At 43.7% G+C, this 19756-nt stretch overlaps 1 protein-coding gene and 1 long non-coding RNA gene across 5 annotated transcripts; one reads left to right on the forward strand and one right to left on the reverse strand.

Moving 5' to 3' along the window:
* Positions 1-983: 983 nt before the first annotated feature.
* LOC118378352 (serine/threonine-protein kinase SBK2-like) lies at positions 984-19141 on the reverse strand. The gene is made up of 4 exons (XM_052494950.1): positions 18791-19141; positions 15320-15464; positions 3220-3422; positions 984-2194 (listed from the first exon to the last, which is right to left on the reverse strand). Exons 1-4 carry the CDS (start codon positions 18794-18796, stop codon positions 1394-1396), a joined length of 1155 nt encoding a protein of 384 aa, XP_052350910.1. The 5' UTR covers positions 18797-19141; the 3' UTR covers positions 984-1393.
* LOC127915254 (uncharacterized) lies at positions 4402-12356 on the forward strand. 4 transcript variants are annotated; one of them, XR_008090773.1, is made up of 4 exons: positions 4402-4800; positions 7040-7157; positions 9044-9220; positions 12227-12356. It is a non-coding gene; the product is annotated as an uncharacterized LOC127915254 (long non-coding RNA). The 4 variants fall into 4 exon arrangements; XR_008090775.1 differs by lacking the exon at positions 4402-4800 and adding an exon at positions 6154-6214; XR_008090776.1 differs by lacking the exons at positions 9044-9220; positions 12227-12356 and adding an exon at positions 7983-8112.
* Positions 19142-19756: the final 615 nt, after the last annotated feature.

Genomic DNA, 19756 nt, shown 5'->3' on the forward strand with positions numbered 1-19756 from the left:
AAATCGTTTTGAACGGTCATCCAAGTCGGAATTCCAACTCGGGAACTCGAGCCTCTTTCTGGAGCTCCGACTTTCCGACCTGAACATCACTGACGTCATTCCCAGTTGTTTTGAACTGGGAAATGTCAGGATGAAAACCTCACACCATCATAAGGAAGACACCCCTCAGAGCTCCACCCATAGGAACAGCAGAGGACCAGAAAGGTCCGTTAGACCATCAACTTGACCCCGCCCTTATACATCAAAATCAAATATTACATCACGTTATTCACATCCTACCACAGAGAAGAAAAGCGTTTTCCCCTGCTTTTTTATGGAAACTCAAAGGAGTCATGCCTCTCTCGATACCTCCTGCTGTACCAGTACCTCCTGCTGTACCAGTACCTCCTGTATACAGCCTCTCTCGATACCTCCTGCTGTACTAGTACCTCCTGCTGTACCAGTACCTCCTGCTGTACCAGTACCTCCTGCTGTACCAGTACCTCCTGTATACAGCCTCTCACGATACCTCCTGCTGTACCAGTACCTCCTGCTGTACCAGTACCTCCTGTATACAGCCTCTCACGATACCTCCTGCTGTACCTGTACCTCCTGTATACAGCCTCTCTAATGCTATTTTACTGCTGCTTTTTCATTCTTTGCTATTTGTATTTTTAACTTTTACACCGGTTGTCTTCTGCGCATATAATAGGATTTGATTTAACCGCCCCAGTAGCTTTCCAGAGCCCCATACACACACTGCTTGTAACTTTTTTGCTATTTTTATATAGTGACTTAAAATGAAAACTGAGTTGGCTAAAGTTTGAACTGAGGGGACTAAGCCCCCTTTAGTGCCCTCGTGGAGCCAGGTACACTTGTGGATAACCTAGTTGTTTTGCTGATTTTTGACAAAATCCCTAGGTTTGCATATTGGAAAATGTATTATTTAAAAATAATACAAGAAAAGGTGTATTAGACAAACATAGAGAAGCAAGACATGTATATAAATACAAACTGGTTTATTCAGATATTTTTACAACATAAAGTGTCATAGAGTGATCATTATAATACAGCCTGTGTGTTGAAGGATAACTATTCATGTATTCTCTTAAGAGGCTAGCTGCCCCTAAGCCCACATGCACACTCACGATCATGTTCAAGCACGCACATACACAGGCAGGTATGGCACATGCACGCTCACACACACATATAATATTAAGTTGCACTACACTGTAGAGAACTATTACAAGGTAAAACATACAGCAATATCAAAATAAAGTTCTCAATTCTATCAATACAGAGTAAGAAATGTTCAGCAAAATATTCTGAATGTCAACCTCTATAAAGCAAATATTCTCTTTGAAAATGTACAGTACATCTTAAAAATTCTCGAACCTGTCTAGTATGAAACACTTTATCTCTCCCCTCTTCCCTCCCTCTCCCTCCCTTCCTCCACCGTTCCTGCCTCTCTTATTTTCCTGGCCTCCTTCTCTACCTCCTCTGCTTTCCTCTTCTCCTCTCTCTCCATCTCCATCAACCAGGGCCCACCCAGGTAGCTGAGGATCTCGTCAGGGCCTCCTCGAAGCCTGGGCTGTGGGTTAAGCAGCTCCCTGAAAAGAGACATCACCAGTGGGCTGAAGCCTTCAAACTGTGGGGCCACAGGGTTCGACTTCTGATTCATCTCCAGGCTCAGGATATTGTCCTTTTCCCTTTCACCTTCACACCAAATTACTTCCTGCTCCCCTCTCAGGCCCTCGCTCCTTTCCTCCCTCTCCATCTCGCGGTCGTACCACTCCTTGTACCTCCTGTAGGCGGGGTCGTTGTGCGTGGTCTCTTCCCAGGGAAAGCATCCCGTCAGCAGGCAGTAGACCAGCACGCCCAGGGCCCAGCTGTCTATAGTGGTCTCCACTGTGATCCAAATGTTCTCCTCCTCCTCTCCATCCTCCTCTCTCTGCTCCCTCACTTTCTCAGACTCTTTGGCCTGCTCCACCTCAGGCGTGCAGAAGGGTGAGTCGTACCAGACGGCACGGATAGTGCAGCCAGTGGGGCGGGCCAGGCCGAAGTCACCCAGTTTGACCCAGCGACAGGCACGGTCACACAGGAAGATGTTCTCTGGTTTGATGTCCCGGTGGACGAAGCCCATGGAGTGGAGGTGTGAGACGGCACCACTCAGCTGAGACATCACCCTCTGGACACACTCTTCATCTACACCCACCTGGAGACAGAGAGAGAAACAACATTATACTCTATATCATTGTTTCATAAATGGTATGACCTGGATTCCTTTTGGGTCATGGTTCAACATAGGCGGCTGCTAGGTTCAGTTTACTAGTTAGGTCACACAAAAAGCTTTATGTGGGTCACGATATAAAAATGTTTGGGAACCACTGTTCTATAACGTTGTCCTCGTCCCACCCAAAGATGCTAAATGGATCGGGGACGGCAAACACTTTGTAATCTTTCACATTTACAAGTTAGACATTTAGCAGATGCTCTTCTTCAGGGCGTCTTACAATTAGTGCTGAAGATACAGTATCTAGGTGAGACAACAACACATCACAATCGTATCAAGGACATTTTCCCTCGACAAAGCATTTACCAGCAAAGTCAGTGCTAGGGTGAAAAGAGGTGGGGGGAGGAGGCACCGTGAGAGTTATTTAAGATACTCTTCAAAGAGGTAGGGTTTCAGACGTTTTCGAAAAATGGGTATGACTATAGGGTAAAAGTTGTTCCACCATTGGGATGCCAGGACAGAGAAGAGCTTTGACAGGACCTGCCCTCCTGTAGGGGTGGGAGGCCCAAGAGACCAGAGGTGGCAGAACGAAGTGCTCAGGTTGGGATGTAGGGTTTGAACATAGCCTGAAGGTAAGGCGGTGCAGTTCCCCTTGCTGCTCTGTCGGCAAGCACCAGGGTCTTGAAGAGGATGCAAGCTTATCATCCACTGTAGGTTACTGGCATAGACCGACACAAACACAGAGTCACTAGAGGGGACGAGGTGGAGGCCACTGGAGAGATTCCAATGAAGTCTTTATCATGTACTCACTGACAGAGGAAGAGGGCAACTGGGACCAGGTCAATATGGAACAGTAGAGGTGGTGGCAGACAGAGGTCAGACCATGGAGGAATTACAATACTGGGTCTGTGTTGTGCACTTAGCTTTAGTGCTTTGACATTGAAATGAAACACCTCTCATGTATGACTGACTCAGAGATTGTAAACAGATGTATGATTCTAACTGACCTCTGACACGATGACACTGTAGAGGTCTCCATAGAGACCAGCCTGCTGGGCGAAGACGTAGTAGCAGGGGGTGGAGAAGAAGATACCCAGGGCCCGGGTAAGAGAGGGATGAGTGCAATAAGAAAGGGAGAGGTTGTATTCACGCAGGAAAGAGAAGAGGGATGTGGACTGGCGGGGGAAGAACTTCAGAGCCATGGGAGTGCCTGATGGAGAGGAGGAGAGGCCTCAGAAATGATTTAGACAATAAAATCAAGTCAAATACTGCACCAAAACATCAATAGATCAATTATAGAGTAAATCATGTTGTCATCACTGTGACCACATTGATAACATAAAAACATCCTGGCAGATTCCATATAGCCCCGGGGATGTCTAATTACATTACTTCCCTATTCCCTGGGGTTTAGATAGAGGAAATCCAATGACTGTTTATGAATGGATAAAGCCATCGATCAAGTGACAATGTTTTTTATTTACACAAAGATACACCACGAAGATTGGCAATTTTCCATTCACTATCATGGGGATCCCATTTTTTGCTAACAATGCCTGCAGTAATGCGGTCAGCCTTGAACTTCCGGGGTTTCAGGGTTGCACAGAACTGGTTAAAAAAACAAACTAAGAAATTACATTGCCTACAAAAATATTGTAATCAGAATACATATATTTTGAAAAACTAGATGATTACTTCTTGGATTATTTTTCAATACAGAAAGGATGCTTGCGAAAAAATACAATATGACACCTTTCTGTTTTGTCACTGACATAGGCAGGGTAGCCTAGTGGTTAGAGTGTTGGACTAGTAACCGAAAAGTAGCAAGTTAGAATCCCCGAGCTGACAAGGTACAAATCTGTCGTTCTGCCCCTGAACAAGGCAGTTAACCCACTGTTCCTAGGCCGTCATTGAAAATAGCAATTTGTTCTTAACTGACTTGCCTAGTTAAATAAAGATAAAAATAATTCAGCATTGAAGAACGGTGTATGTTTACGTTTGTTCCACCCAATGAGTCTGACCACAAGTCAGAGACCTCTATGATGACACAAAAAAATATGTTTGATGGATAGTTTGTCTTCTTTTAACGCCTCTTTAGGGGAAAGTAATCAGATTACTGAGTTTGGGTAATCCAAAAGTTACAGATTACAATTTTGGACAGGTAACTAGTAACTGTTACGTACGACATTTAGAAAGTAACCCATCCAACCCTGCGTGGCTTCAATGAGAAGGGGCAGTCATTCTCCCCTGAGGAAACCCCACAGCAACTCTATCCCCAAGAATGTAGTAAAGCACTTCATAACAGCAACACTCATGCTAACAGTTAAGTTGACACTATTTAAAGACACCTCTACACTCACTGTTCACGTGTAGTTTTATCCTCTGAACTGTAACCCCAGACCCCTTCAGACCTATATTTCACTAGAACCAGAAATAAAATGTTATTAGTCACATGCGCCGTATACAACAGGTATATACCATGTGTATCCCGTACAGTGAAATGTTTACTTACTAGCCCCTAGCCAACAGGTATATACCATGTGTATCCCGTACAGTGAAATGCTTACTTACTAGCCCCTAGCCAACAGGTATATACCATGTGTATCCCGTACAGTGAAATGCTTACTTACTAGCCCCTAGCCAACAGGTATATACCATGTGTATCCCGTACAGTGAAATGTTTACTTACTAGCCCCTAGCCAACAGGTATATACCATGTGTATCCCGTACAGTGAAATGTTTACTTACTAGCCCCTAGCCAACAGGTATATACCATGTGTATCCCGTACAGTGAAATGCTTACTTACTAGCCCCTAGCCAACAGGTATATACCATGTGTATCCCGTACAGTGAAATGTTTACTTACTAGCCCCTAGCCAACAGGTATATACCATGTGTATCCCGTACAGTGAAATGTTTACTTACTAGCCCCTAGCCAACAGGTATATACCATGTGTATCCCGTACAGTGAAATGTTTACTTACTAGCCCCTAGCCAACAGGTATATACCATGTGTATCCCGTACAGTGAAATGTTTACTTACTAGCCCCTAGCCAACAGGTATATACCATGTGTATCCCGTACAGTGAAATGTTTACTTACTAGCCCCTAGCCAACAGGTATATACCATGTGTATCCCGTACAGTGAAATGCTTACTTACTAGCCCCTAGCCAACAGGTATATACCATGTGTATCCCGTACAGTGAAATGTTTACTTACTAGCCCCTAGCCAACAGGTATATACCATGTGTATCCCGTACAGTGAAATGTTTACTTACTAGCCCCTAGCCAACAGGTATATACCATGTGTATCCCGTACAGTGAAATGTTTACTTACTAGCCCCTAGCCAACAGGTATATACCATGTGTATCCCGTACAGTGAAATGTTTACTTACTAGCCCCTAGCCAACAGGTATATACCATGTGTATCCCGTACAGTGAAATGTTTACTTACTAGCCCCTAGCCAACAGGTATATACCATGTGTATCCCGTACAGTGAAATGTTTACTTACTAGCCCCTAGCCAACAGGTATATACCATGTGTATCCCGTACAGTGAAATGTTTACTTACTAGCCCCTAGCCAACAGGTATATACCATGTGTATCCCGTACAGTGAAATGCTTACTTACTAGCCCCTAGCCAACAGGTATATACCATGTGTATCCCGTACAGTGAAATGTTTACTTACTAGCCCCTAGCCAACAGGTATATACCATGTGTATCCCGTACAGTGAAATGCTTACTTACTAGCCCCTAGCCAACAGGTATATATCATGTGTATCCGTACAGTGAAATGCTTACTTACTAGCCCCTAGCCAACAGGTATATACCATGTGTATCCCGTACAGTGAAATGTTTACTTACTAGCCCCTAGCCAACAGGTATATACCATGTGTATCCCGTACAGTGAAATGCTTACTTACTAGCCCTAGCCAACAGGTATATACCATGTGTATCCCGTACAGTGAAATGCTTACTTACTAGCCCCTAGCCAACAGGTATATACCATGTGTATCCCGTACAGTGAAATGCTTACTTACTAGCCCCTAGCCAACAGGTATATACCATGTGTATCCCGTACAGTGAAATGTTTACTTACTAGCCCCTAGCCAACAGGTATATACCATGTGTATCCCGTACAGTGAAATGCTTACTTACTAGCCCCTAGCCAACAGGTATATACCATGTGTATCCCGTACAGTGAAATGTTTACTTACTAGCCCCTAGCCAACAGGTATATACCATGTGTATCCCGTACAGTGAAATGCTTACTTACTAGCCCCTAGCCAACAGGTATATACCATGTGTATCCCGTACAGTGAAATGTTTACTTACTAGCCCCTAGCCAACAGGTATATACCATGTGTATCCCGTACAGTGAAATGTTTACTTACTAGCCCCTAGCCAACAGGTATATACCATGTGTATCCCGTACAGTGAAATGTTTACTTACTAGCCCCTAGCCAACAGGTATATACCATGTGTATCCCGTACAGTGAAATGTTTACTTACTAGCCCCTAGCCAACAGGTATATACCATGTGTATCCCGTACAGTGAAATGCTTACTTACTAGCCCCTAGCCAACAGGTATATACCATGTGTATCCCGTACAGTGAAATGTTTACTTACTAGCCCCTAGCCAACAGGTATATACCATGTGTATCCCGTACAGTGAAATGTTTACTTACTAGCCCTAGCCAACAGGTATATACCATGTGTATCCCGTACAGTGAAATGTTTACTTACTAGCCCCTAGCCAACAGGTATATACCATGTGTATCCCGTACAGTGAAATGTTTACTTACTAGCCCCTAGCCAACAGGTATATACCATGTGTATCCCGTACAGTGAAATGCTTACTTACTAGCCCCTAGCCAACAGGTATATACCATGTGTATCCCGTACAGTGAAATGCTTACTTACTAGCCCCTAGCCAACAGGTATATACCATGTGTATCCCGTACAGTGAAATGCTTACTTACTAGCCCCTAGCCAACAGGTATATACCATGTGTATCCCGTACAGTGAAATGTTTACTTACTAGCCCCTAGCCAACAGGTATATACCATGTGTATCCCGTACAGTGAAATGTTTACTTACTAGCCCCTAGCCAACAGGTATATACCATGTGTATCCCGTACAGTGAAATGCTTACTTACTAGCCCCTAGCCAACAGGTATATACCATGTGTATCCCGTACAGTGAAATGCTTACTTACTAGCCCCTAGCCAACAGGTATATACCATGTGTATCCCGTACAGTGAAATGTTTACTTACTAGCCCCTAGCCAACAGGTATATACCATGTGTATCCCGTACAGTGAAATGTTTACTTACTAGCCCTAGCCAACAGGTATATACCATGTGTATCCCGTACAGTGAAATGTTTACTTACTAGCCCCTAGCCAACAGGTATATACCATGTGTATCCCGTACAGTGAAATGTTTACTTACTAGCCCCTAGCCAACAGGTATATACCATGTGTATCCCGTACAGTGAAATGTTTACTTACTAGCCCCTAGCCAACAGGTATATACCATGTGTATCCCGTACAGTGAAATGTTTACTTACTAGCCCCTAGCCAACAGGTATATACCATGTGTATCCCGTACAGTGAAATGTTTACTTACTAGCCCCTAGCCAACAGGTATATACCATGTGTATCCCGTACAGTGAAATGTTTACTTACTAGCCCCTAGCCAACAGGTATATACCATGTGTATCCCGTACAGTGAAATGTTTACTTACTAGCCCCTAGCCAACAGGTATATACCATGTGTATCCCGTACAGTGAAATGCTTACTTACTAGCCCCTAGCCAACAGGTATATACCATGTGTATCCCGTACAGTGAAATGCTTACTTACTAGCCCCTAGCCAACAGGTATATACCATGTGTATCCCGTACAGTGAAATGTTTACTTACTAGCCCCTAGCCAACAGGTATATACCATGTGTATCCCGTACAGTGAAATGTTTACTTACTAGCCCCTAGCCAACAGGTATATACCATGTGTATCCCGTACAGTGAAATGCTTACTTACTAGCCCCTAGCCAACAGGTATATACCATGTGTATCCCGTACAGTGAAATGTTTACTTACTAGCCCCTAGCCAACAGGTATATACCATGTGTATCCCGTACAGTGAAATGCTTACTTACTAGCCCCTAGCCAACAGGTATATACCATGTGTATCCCGTACAGTGAAATGTTTACTTACTAGCCCCTAGCCAACAGGTATATACCATGTGTATCCCGTACAGTGAAATGTTTACTTACTAGCCCCTAGCCAACAGGTATATACCATGTGTATCCCGTACAGTGAAATGTTTACTTACTAGCCCCTAGCCAACAGGTATATACCATGTGTATCCCGTACAGTGAAATGTTTACTTACTAGCCCCTAGCCAACAGGTATATACCATGTGTATCCCGTACAGTGAAATGCTTACTTACTAGCCCCTAGCCAACAGGTATATACCATGTGTATCCCGTACAGTGAAATGTTTACTTACTAGCCCCTAGCCAACAGGTATATACCATGTGTATCCCGTACAGTGAAATGTTTACTTACTAGCCCCTAGCCAACAGGTATATACCATGTGTATCCCGTACAGTGAAATGCTTACTTACTAGCCCCTAGCCAACAGGTATATACCATGTGTATCCCGTACAGTGAAATGTTTACTTACTAGCCCCTAGCCAACAGGTATATACCATGTGTATCCCGTACAGTGAAATGTTTACTTACTAGCCCCTAGCCAACAGGTATATACCATGTGTATCCCGTACAGTGAAATGTTTACTTACTAGCCCTAGCCAACAGGTATATACCATGTGTATCCCGTACAGTGAAATGCTTACTTACTAGCCCCTAGCCAACAGGTATATACCATGTGTATCCCGTACAGTGAAATGCTTACTTACTAGCCCCTAGCCAACAGGTATATACCATGTGTATCCCGTACAGTGAAATGCTTACTTACTAGCCCCTAGCCAACAGGTATATACCATGTGTATCCCGTACAGTGAAATGCTTACTTACTAGCCCCTAGCCAACAGGTATATACCATGTGTATCCCGTACAGTGAAATGTTTACTTACTAGCCCCTAGCCAACAGGTATATACCATGTGTATCCCGTACAGTGAAATGCTTACTTACTAGCCCCTAGCCAACAGGTATATACCATGTGTATCCCGTACAGTGAAATGCTTACTTACTAGCCCTAGCCAACAGGTATATACCATGTGTATCCCGTACAGTGAAATGTTTACTTACTAGCCCCTAGCCAACAGGTATATACCATGTGTATCCCGTACAGTGAAATGTTTACTTACTAGCCCCTAGCCAACAGGTATATACCATGTGTATCCCGTACAGTGAAATGTTTACTTACTAGCCCCTAGCCAACAGGTATATACCATGTGTATCCCGTACAGTGAAATGCTTACTTACTAGCCCCTAGCCAACAGGTATATACCATGTGTATCCCGTACAGTGAAATGTTTACTTACTAGCCCCTAGCCAACAGGTATATACCATGTGTATCCCGTACAGTGAAATGTTTACTTACTAGCCCCTAGCCAACAGGTATATACCATGTGTATCCCGTACAGTGAAATGTTTACTTACTAGCCCCTAGCCAACAGGTATATACCATGTGTATCCCGTACAGTGAAATGTTTACTTACTAGCCCCTAGCCAACAGGTATATACCATGTGTATCCCGTACAGTGAAATGTTTACTTACTAGCCCCTAGCCAACAGGTATATACCATGTGTATCCCGTACAGTGAAATGCTTACTTACTAGCCCCTAGCCAACAGGTATATACCATGTGTATCCCGTACAGTGAAATGTTTACTTACTAGCCCCTAGCCAACAGGTATATACCATGTGTATCCCGTACAGTGAAATGCTTACTTACTAGCCCCTAGCCAACAGGTATATACCATGTGTATCCCGTACAGTGAAATGTTTACTTACTAGCCCCTAGCCAACAGGTATATACCATGTGTATCCCGTACAGTGAAATGCTTACTTACTAGCCCCTAGCCAACAGGTATATACCATGTGTATCCCGTACAGTGAAATGTTTACTTACTAGCCCCTAGCCAACAGGTATATACCATGTGTATCCCGTACAGTGAAATGTTTACTTACTAGCCCCTAGCCAACAGGTATATACCATGTGTATCCCGTACAGTGAAATGTTTACTTACTAGCCCCTAGCCAACAGGTATATACCATGTGTATCCCGTACAGTGAAATGTTTACTTACTAGCCCCTAGCCAACAGGTATATACCATGTGTATCCCGTACAGTGAAATGCTTACTTACTAGCCCCTAGCCAACAGGTATATACCATGTGTATCCCGTACAGTGAAATGTTTACTTACTAGCCCCTAGCCAACAGGTATATACCATGTGTATCCCGTACAGTGAAATGTTTACTTACTAGCCCCTAGCCAACAGGTATATACCATGTGTATCCCGTACAGTGAAATGTTTACTTACTAGCCCCTAGCCAACAGGTATATACCATGTGTATCCCGTACAGTGAAATGTTTACTTACTAGCCCCTAGCCAACAGGTATATACCATGTGTATCCCGTACAGTGAAATGTTTACTTACTAGCCCCTAGCCAACAGGTATATACCATGTGTATCCCGTACAGTGAAATGTTTACTTACTAGCCCCTAGCCAACAGGTATATACCATGTGTATCCCGTACAGTGAAATGTTTACTTACTAGCCCCTAGCCAACAGGTATATACCATGTGTATCCCGTACAGTGAAATGCTTACTTACTAGCCCCTAGCCAACAGGTATATACCATGTGTATCCCGTACAGTGAAATGTTTACTTACTAGCCCCTAGCCAACAGGTATATACCATGTGTATCCCGTACAGTGAAATGTTTACTTACTAGCCCCTAGCCAACAGGTATATACCATGTGTATCCCGTACAGTGAAATGCTTACTTACTAGCCCCTAGCCAACAGGTATATACCATGTGTATCCCGTACAGTGAAATGTTTACTTACTAGCCCCTAGCCAACAGGTATATACCATGTGTATCCCGTACAGTGAAATGTTTACTTACTAGCCCCTAGCCAACAGGTATATACCATGTGTATCCCGTACAGTGAAATGCTTACTTACTAGCCCCTAGCCAACAGGTATATACCATGTGTATCCCGTACAGTGAAATGTTTACTTACTAGCCCCTAGCCAACAGGTATATACCATGTGTATCCCGTACAGTGAAATGTTTACTTACTAGCCCCTAGCCAACAGGTATATACCATGTGTATCCCGTACAGTGAAATGTTTACTTACTAGCCCCTAGCCAACAGGTATATACCATGTGTATCCCGTACAGTGAAATGTTTACTTACTAGCCCCTAGCCAACAGGTATATACCATGTGTATCCCGTACAGTGAAATGTTTACTTACTAGCCCCTAGCCAACAGGTATATACCATGTGTATCCCGTACAGTGAAATGTTTACTTACTAGCCCCTAGCCAACAGGTATATACCATGTGTATCCCGTACAGTGAAATGCTTACTTACTAGCCCCTAGCCAACAGGTATATACCATGTGTATCCCGTACAGTGAAATGTTTACTTACTAGCCCCTAGCCAACAGGTATATACCATGTGTATCCCGTACAGTGAAATGTTTACTTACTAGCCCCTAGCCAACAGGTATATACCATGTGTATCCCGTACAGTGAAATGTTTACTTACTAGCCCCTAGCCAACAGGTATATACCATGTGTATCCCGTACAGTGAAATGCTTACTTACTAGCCCTAGCCAACAGGTATATACCATGTGTATCCCGTACAGTGAAATGCTTACTTACTAGCCCCTAGCCAACAGGTATATACCATGTGTATCCCGTACAGTGAAATGTTTACTTACTAGCCCCTAGCCAACAGGTATATACCATGTGTATCCCGTACAGTGAAATGCTTACTTACTAGCCCTAGCCAACAGGTATATACCATGTGTATCCCGTACAGTGAAATGCTTACTTACTAGCCCCTAGCCAACAGGTATATACCATGTGTATCCCGTACAGTGAAATGCTTACTTACTAGCCCCTAGCCAACAGGTATATACCATGTGTATCCCGTACAGTGAAATGTTTACTTACTAGCCCCTAGCCAACAGGTATATACCATGTGTATCCCGTACAGTGAAATGTTTACTTACTAGCCCCTAGCCAACAGGTATATACCATGTGTATCCCGTACAGTGAAATGTTTACTTACTAGCCCCTAGCCAACAGGTATATACCATGTGTATCCCGTACAGTGAAATGTTTACTTACTAGCCCCTAGCCAACAGGTATATACCATGTGTATCCCGTACAGTGAAATGTTTACTTACTAGCCCCTAGCCAACAGGTATATACCATGTGTATCCCGTACAGTGAAATGTTTACTTACTAGCCCCTAGCCAACAGGTATATACCATGTGTATCCCGTACAGTGAAATGCTTACTTACTAGCCCCTAGCCAACAGGTATATACCATGTGTATCCCGTACAGTGAAATGCTTACTTACTAGCCCCGAGCCAACAGGTATATACCATGTGTATCCCGTACAGTGAAATGTTTACTTACTAGCCCCTAGCCAACAGGTATATACCATGTGTATCCCGTACAGTGAAATGTTTACTTACTAGCCCCTAGCCAACAGGTATATACCATGTGTATCCCGTACAGTGAAATGCTTACTTACTAGCCCCTAGCCAACAGGTATATACCATGTGTATCCCGTACAGTGAAATGTTTACTTACTAGCCCCTAGCCAACAGGTATATACCATGTGTATCCCGTACAGTGAAATGTTTACTTACTAGCCCCTAGCCAACAGGTATATACCATGTGTATCCCGTACAGTGAAATGCTTACTTACTAGCCCCTAGCCAACAGGGCAGTTAAAAAAAAGATAAGAATAAGAGATAAAAGTAACAGGTAATTAAAGAGCAGCAGTATAAAATAACAATATATACAGGTGGTGCCGGTAAAGAGTCAATGTGCGGGGGCACCGGTTAGTTGAGGTAGTTTGTACATGTAGGTAGAGTTATTAAAGTGACTATGGATAGATGACAACAGATAGTGTCAGTGGTGTGGAGAGGGGTGGACAATGCAAATAGTCTGGGTTCATGTTCAGGAGTCTTATGGCTTGGGGGTAGAAGCTGTTTAGAAGCCTCTTGGACCTCGACTTGGCGCTCCGGTACCACTTGCCGTGCGGTAGCAGAGAGAACAGTCTATGACTTGGGTGGAGTCTTTGACAATGTTTTACCTTGATAACAAGCCATTATAGGTGTGCCGTGGACACTAACAAATCAAATCAAATCAAATCCAATTTTATTTGTCACATACACATGGTTAGCAGATGTTAGTGCGAGTGTAGCGAAATGCTTGTGCTTCTAGTTCCGACAATGAAGTAATAACCAACAAGTAATCTAGCTAACAATTCCAAAACTACTACCTTATAGACAAGTGTAAGGGGATAAAGAATATGTACATAAAGATATATGAATGAGTGATGGTACAAAGCGGCATAGGCAAGATGCAGTAGATGGTATTGAGTGCAGTATATACATATGAGATGAGTATGTAAACAAAGTGGCATAGTTAAAGTGGCTAGTGATACATGTATTACATAAGGATGCAGTAGATGATATAGAGTACAGTATATACGTATACATATGAGATGAATAATGTAGGGTATGTAAAAATTATATTAGGTAGCATTGTTTAAAGTGGCTAGTGATATATTTTACATCATTTCCCATCAATTCCCATTATTAAAGTGGCTGGAGTTGAGTCAGTGTTGGCAGCAGCCACTCAATGTTAGTGGTGGCTGTTTAACAGTCTGATGGCCTTGAGATAGAAGCTGTTTTTCAGTCTCTCGGTCCCATTATAGGTGTGTCGTGGACACTAACAAGCCATTGTAGGTGTGCCGTGGACACTAATAAGCCATTATAGGTGTGCCGTGGACACTAACAAGCCATTATAGGTGTGTCGTGGACACTAACAAGCCATTATTGGTGTGTCGTGGACACTAACAAGCCATTATTGGTGTGCGGTGGACACTAATAAGCCATTATTGGTGTGCCGTGGACACTAATAAGCCATTATTGGTGTGCCGTGGACACTAATAAGCCATTATTGGTGTGCCGTGGACACTAACAAGCCATTATTGGTGTGTCGTGGACACTAACAAGCCATTATTGGTGTGCCGTGGACATTAATAAGCCATTATTGGTGTGCCGTGGACACTAATAAGCCATTATTGGTGTGCCGTGGACACTAACAAGCCATTATTGGTGTGTCGTGGACACTAACAAGCCATTATTGGTGTGCCGTGGACACTAATAAGCCATTATTGGTGTGCCGTGGACACTAACAAGCCATTATAGGTGTGTCGTGGACACTAACAAGCCATTATTGGTGTGTCGTGGACACTAACAAGCCATTATTGGTGTGTCGTGGACACTAACAAGCCATTATTGGTGTGTCGTGGACACTAACAAGTTTCAGGTTTTATTAGCCGTCTGTGCGGGATACACATGGTTTTTACCGTCCAGCTAAATGCTTACTGCCAGGTTCATTCTCCACAATGCAACAACAATGAGAAATTCTAGAAGAATACGAACATAAAGTAAGTGGCTCAATGGCCTCCCGGGTGGCGCAGTGGTTAAGGGCGCTGTACTGCAGCACCAGCTGTGCCACCAGAGACTCTGGGTTCGCGCAATGGCTCTGTCATAACCGACCGGGAGGTCAGTGGGGCGATGCACAATTGGCCTAGGACGCATGACTTTCAACCTTCGTCTCTCCCGAGACCATACGGGTGTTGTAGCGGAGACACGATAGTAGCTACTAAAACAATTGGATACCATGAAATTGGGGAGAAAAACGGGGTAAAGTTCAAAAAAATTAAAAAAGTAGGTGGCTCAGTAGAACAGAATAAATGTTTTAGCATAAGTATAATATCGGAAGGCATCATTTATAACGCCTGCCCACCCCACAACTCTCCAGGGACCACCACAGTGACCTCTGGCGCTTTACTGACCTCTCTTCTTGTGGACGGCCAGCATGACCTTGCCGTAGGATCCCTCTCCCAGCAGCTTGACCATCTGGAAGTGGTCGGAGGTCTCCAGAGTGGACATGGACTGGGCTGAGAGGAAACATAGCTCGTCCAGTTCCTGAGCTGCAGCCTGACAGAGAAAACAAGGAAACATGGTCAAATAGGGGGAACAGGAGTTGATGTTTCATTTCCAATATCTTTTGACACTAGCAGGAATTGACTAGGCTTGTAGGCTACCACGCTGCATGGTGAATAACCAACCAACACTGAAAATGATCAACGAACACTGGGAAGAAATATTAAACATATTATGACAAATGCAATATAAATACATTTAGATTTATCAATTGAATGATTGATTGATCGATTGATTGATTAACTTGCTGATACATGTATGCTTGGGTGGATATGGTTCAGTGTCACGATAAAATGTACTGTTACAGGATGTCCAGCGACCTCAGGGATTACCGTAAAATGTACTGTTACAGGATGTCCAGCGACCTCAGGGATTACCATAAAATGTACTGTTACAGGATGTCCAGCGACCTCAGGGATTACCATAAAATGTACTGTTACAGGATGTCCAGCGACCTCAGGGATTACCATAAAATGTACTGTTACAGTATGTCCAGCGACCTCAGGGATTACCATAAAATGTACTGTTACAGGATGTCCAGCGACCTCAGGGATTACCGTAAAATGTACTGTTACAGGATGTCCAGCGACCTCAGGGATTACCATAAAATGTACTGTTACAGGATGTCCAGCGACCTCAGGGATAAAATGTACTGTTACAGGATGTCCAGCGACCTCAGGGATTACCATAAAATGTACTGTTACAGGATGTCCAGCGACCTCAGGGATTACCATAAAATGTACTGTTACAGGATGTCCAGCGACCTCAGGGATTACCATAAAATGTACTGTTACAGGATGTCCAGCGACCTCAGGGATTACCATAAAATGTACTGTTACAGGATGTCAGGCGACCTCAGGGATTACCATAAAATGTACTGTTACAGTATGTCCAGCGACCTCAGGGATTACCATAAAATGTACTGTTACAGGATGTCCAGCGACCTCAGGGATTACCATAAAATGTACTGTTACAGGATGTCCAGCGACCTCAGGGATTACCATAAAATGTACTGTTACAGGATGTCCAGCGACCTCAGGGATTACCATAAAATGTACTGTTACAGTATGTCCAGCGACCTCGGGGATTACCATAAAATGTACTGTTACAGGATGTCCAGCGACCTCAGGGATTACCATAAAATGTACTGTTACAGGATGTCCAGCGACCTCAGGGATTACCATAAAATGTACTGTTACAGGATGTCCAGCGACCTCAGGGATAAAATGTACTGTTACAGGATGTCCAGCGACCTCAGGGATTACCATAAAATGTACTGTTACAGGATGTCCAGCGACCTCAGGGATTACCATAAAATGTACTGTTACAGGATGTCCAGCGACCTCAGGAATTACCATAAAATGTACTGTTACAGGATGTCCAGCGACCTCAGGGATTACCATAAAATGTACTGTTTCAGGATGTCCAGCGACCTCAGGGATTACCATAAAATGTACTGTTTCAGGATGTCCAGCGACCTCGGGGATTACCATAAAATGTACTGTTACAGGATGTCCAGCGACCTCAGGGATTACCATAAAATGTACTGTTACAGGATGTCCAGCGACCTCGGGGATTACCATAAAATGTACTGTTACAGGATGTCCAGCGACCTCAGGGATTACCATAAAATGTACTGTTACAGGATGTCCAGCGACCTCGGGGATTACCATAAAATGTACTGTTACAGGATGTCCAGCGACCTCAGGGATTACCATAAAATGTACTGTTACAGGATGTCCAGCGACCTCGGGGATTACCATAAAATGTACTGTTACAGGATGTCCAGCGACCTCAGGGATTACCATAAAATGTACTGTTACAGGATGTCCAGCGACCTCAGGGATTACCATAAAATGTACTGTTACAGGATGTCTAGTGACCTCACGGATTACCATAAAATGTGAGAAAATTATGAGATGAGAGATCGGATGTAGATCGGATCACATTGGAGCAACCAGAACATGCTGTATGTACATACCGACTGTCTCCTCAGTCCCCTGTGTCTATCATATCATCAGTTTGGTCCCCTATATACAGTTGAAGTCGGAAGTTTACATACACCTTAGCCAAATACATTTAAACTCAGTTTTTCACCATTTCTGACATGTCAAAAATTGTGAAAAACTGAGCTTAAATGTATTTGATACTTTTCTACCTGTTTTCTCCATCATCTTCACAAGGTCCTTTGCTGTTGTTCTGGGATTGATTTGCGCTTTTCGCACCGAAGTACGTTCATCTCTAGGAGACAGAACGTGTCTCCTTCCTGAGTGGTATGACGGCTGCGTGGTCCCATGGTGTTTATACTTGCGTACTATTGTTTGTACAGATGAACGTGGTACATTCAGGCGTTTGAAAATTGCTCCCAAGGATGAACCAAACTTGTGGAGGTCTACAATTTTTTTTCTGAGGTCTTGGCTGATCCAATGACGTTTCCCAATTGACACCAATTGCGTAACTTGTTGCTGCAGCAGGTGGAAGACAGTTGCCCCAGACTCACCCACCTGACATTCACTGTGTCCTTCTAACCTGAGGTGATTATGAATGAATCCCTTATTGGTCAATGAATCCCCCTGTCGATAAGAGCCAGCTGTAATTGAAATATTGGCCTCTATGACAGGATTATGAGCTGTCCGAAGACTAACGCTATTAACAGATTTAAAGACAAGTAAAACCAGTAAAGATATAAACACTGGAAGCTGAAAAGCCTCTCTACTATGTGCTCCTTTCTGGACCCGTGGCCGTGGCAACCACTGACACCCCCAACTGAACGCCCCCGTATGAAGACATGTCTATATTACAATGTCACTTCACTATGCAGATACTAGTGTCAGAGTGATGTTACTGTATTTACAGACCTATAAACATTATACCATTGTCCATAGAATGTGACCCCCGAAACAAACTAAGTCCAATGCAACATCTGACAGCAGGCTAAATCAAATCAATTCAAAAGAAAATCAAAGTTTATTAGTTGCGTAAAGCGTTCAGCAGATGCTATAGTGGGAGCAGTGAAAGGCTTGACTTACTCGCTGCTAACGATGCAGTAAAAATGTCAAACAATACACAAATCATGAATCTACTTGTAAAAACAGTGGTTCTATGTTTATATGACTATAGTGCAATGTCATATCAGCCTCCTGTCGATGTAGTGGGGCGAGGAAGATATTGGCTGTATAAAAAAAATGTATTTATGACTATTTTGCGATGGAATTTCTCTGCAGTTGGTATAGAGGAAATTAAAATATATGACACCACCACTTTTCATACAATTTGCATAAGGACAACAATAGCTGCATTTTAAAGAAAAGTCCACTTACTGTCATTGTAGAGTTTTCTCAAATGGGAACGTCTGTCTCTGTTCAGCTTGTCTGGGTCCTCGTCAGCATCTAAATAGACTTCAACACCCTCCTGACCCTTTGTAGGTCTGCTGTTGGTCTGCTGCTGTTCTGTTCCTAACTATTCTCTTTCACGGGTGATCTACTATTTAGGAGATCTGTATCGGAGCACAAGTGGCTGTTACTTTGTTACTTTGTCTCTGCAGGTCCATGCGCTGGTGGTTTTTATAGCAGACACTGAGGTATATCTACCTTCATATCCCTCAGGACCTTGGTACTTACCGTGTCTCTCTCCCTGAGAGACCACCACTTCACTCACTCTCTGTCTCCTCCCCTCTCTCTATCCCCCTCCTCCTGCTCTCACGCTCTCCCCCTCCCCCTCCTCCCTCCCTTCCTCTCTCTCTGTCCCAAACACACACTCCCTGTCTCCTCTCCCCTCCCTTCCTCTCTCTCTGTCCCGAACACACACTCTCTGTCTCCTCCCCTCTCTCTGTCCCCCTCCTCCCACTCTCTGTCTCCTCCCCTCTCTCTATCCCCCTCCTCCCACTCTTTGTCTCCTCCCGCTCTCCCTCTATCTCTGTCCCTAACACACACTCTCAATTCAATTCAATTCAATTCAATGGCTTTATTGGCATGGGAAACATGTGTTAACATTGCCAAAGCAAGTGAGGTAGACAACATACAAAGTGAATGCACTTGTTTTTCCAGCAAATATGCATGTACCATAGTTGTAAGGTATTCCAACCATCTCCCTCTCCCGACGTGTCCTTAGCCTGCTCCCTCTCAGCGTCAGTGTTAATGTTCAAATGTGCCCAATCTGACCGTCTGTCTGTCTACATTAACCCTGTAACCCATTCATTGTGCTCCCTCTCTCTCTCTTCTCCCTCTCTCTCTTATTCCCTCCCTGTCTCTCTCCTCCCATACACAACCCCCCACTCTCTCTCTCAC

Source organism: Oncorhynchus keta, chromosome 34 (genome assembly GCF_023373465.1).
Source record: "Oncorhynchus keta strain PuntledgeMale-10-30-2019 chromosome 34, Oket_V2, whole genome shotgun sequence".
NCBI classification, from domain to species: domain Eukaryota; kingdom Metazoa; phylum Chordata; class Actinopteri; order Salmoniformes; family Salmonidae; genus Oncorhynchus; species Oncorhynchus keta.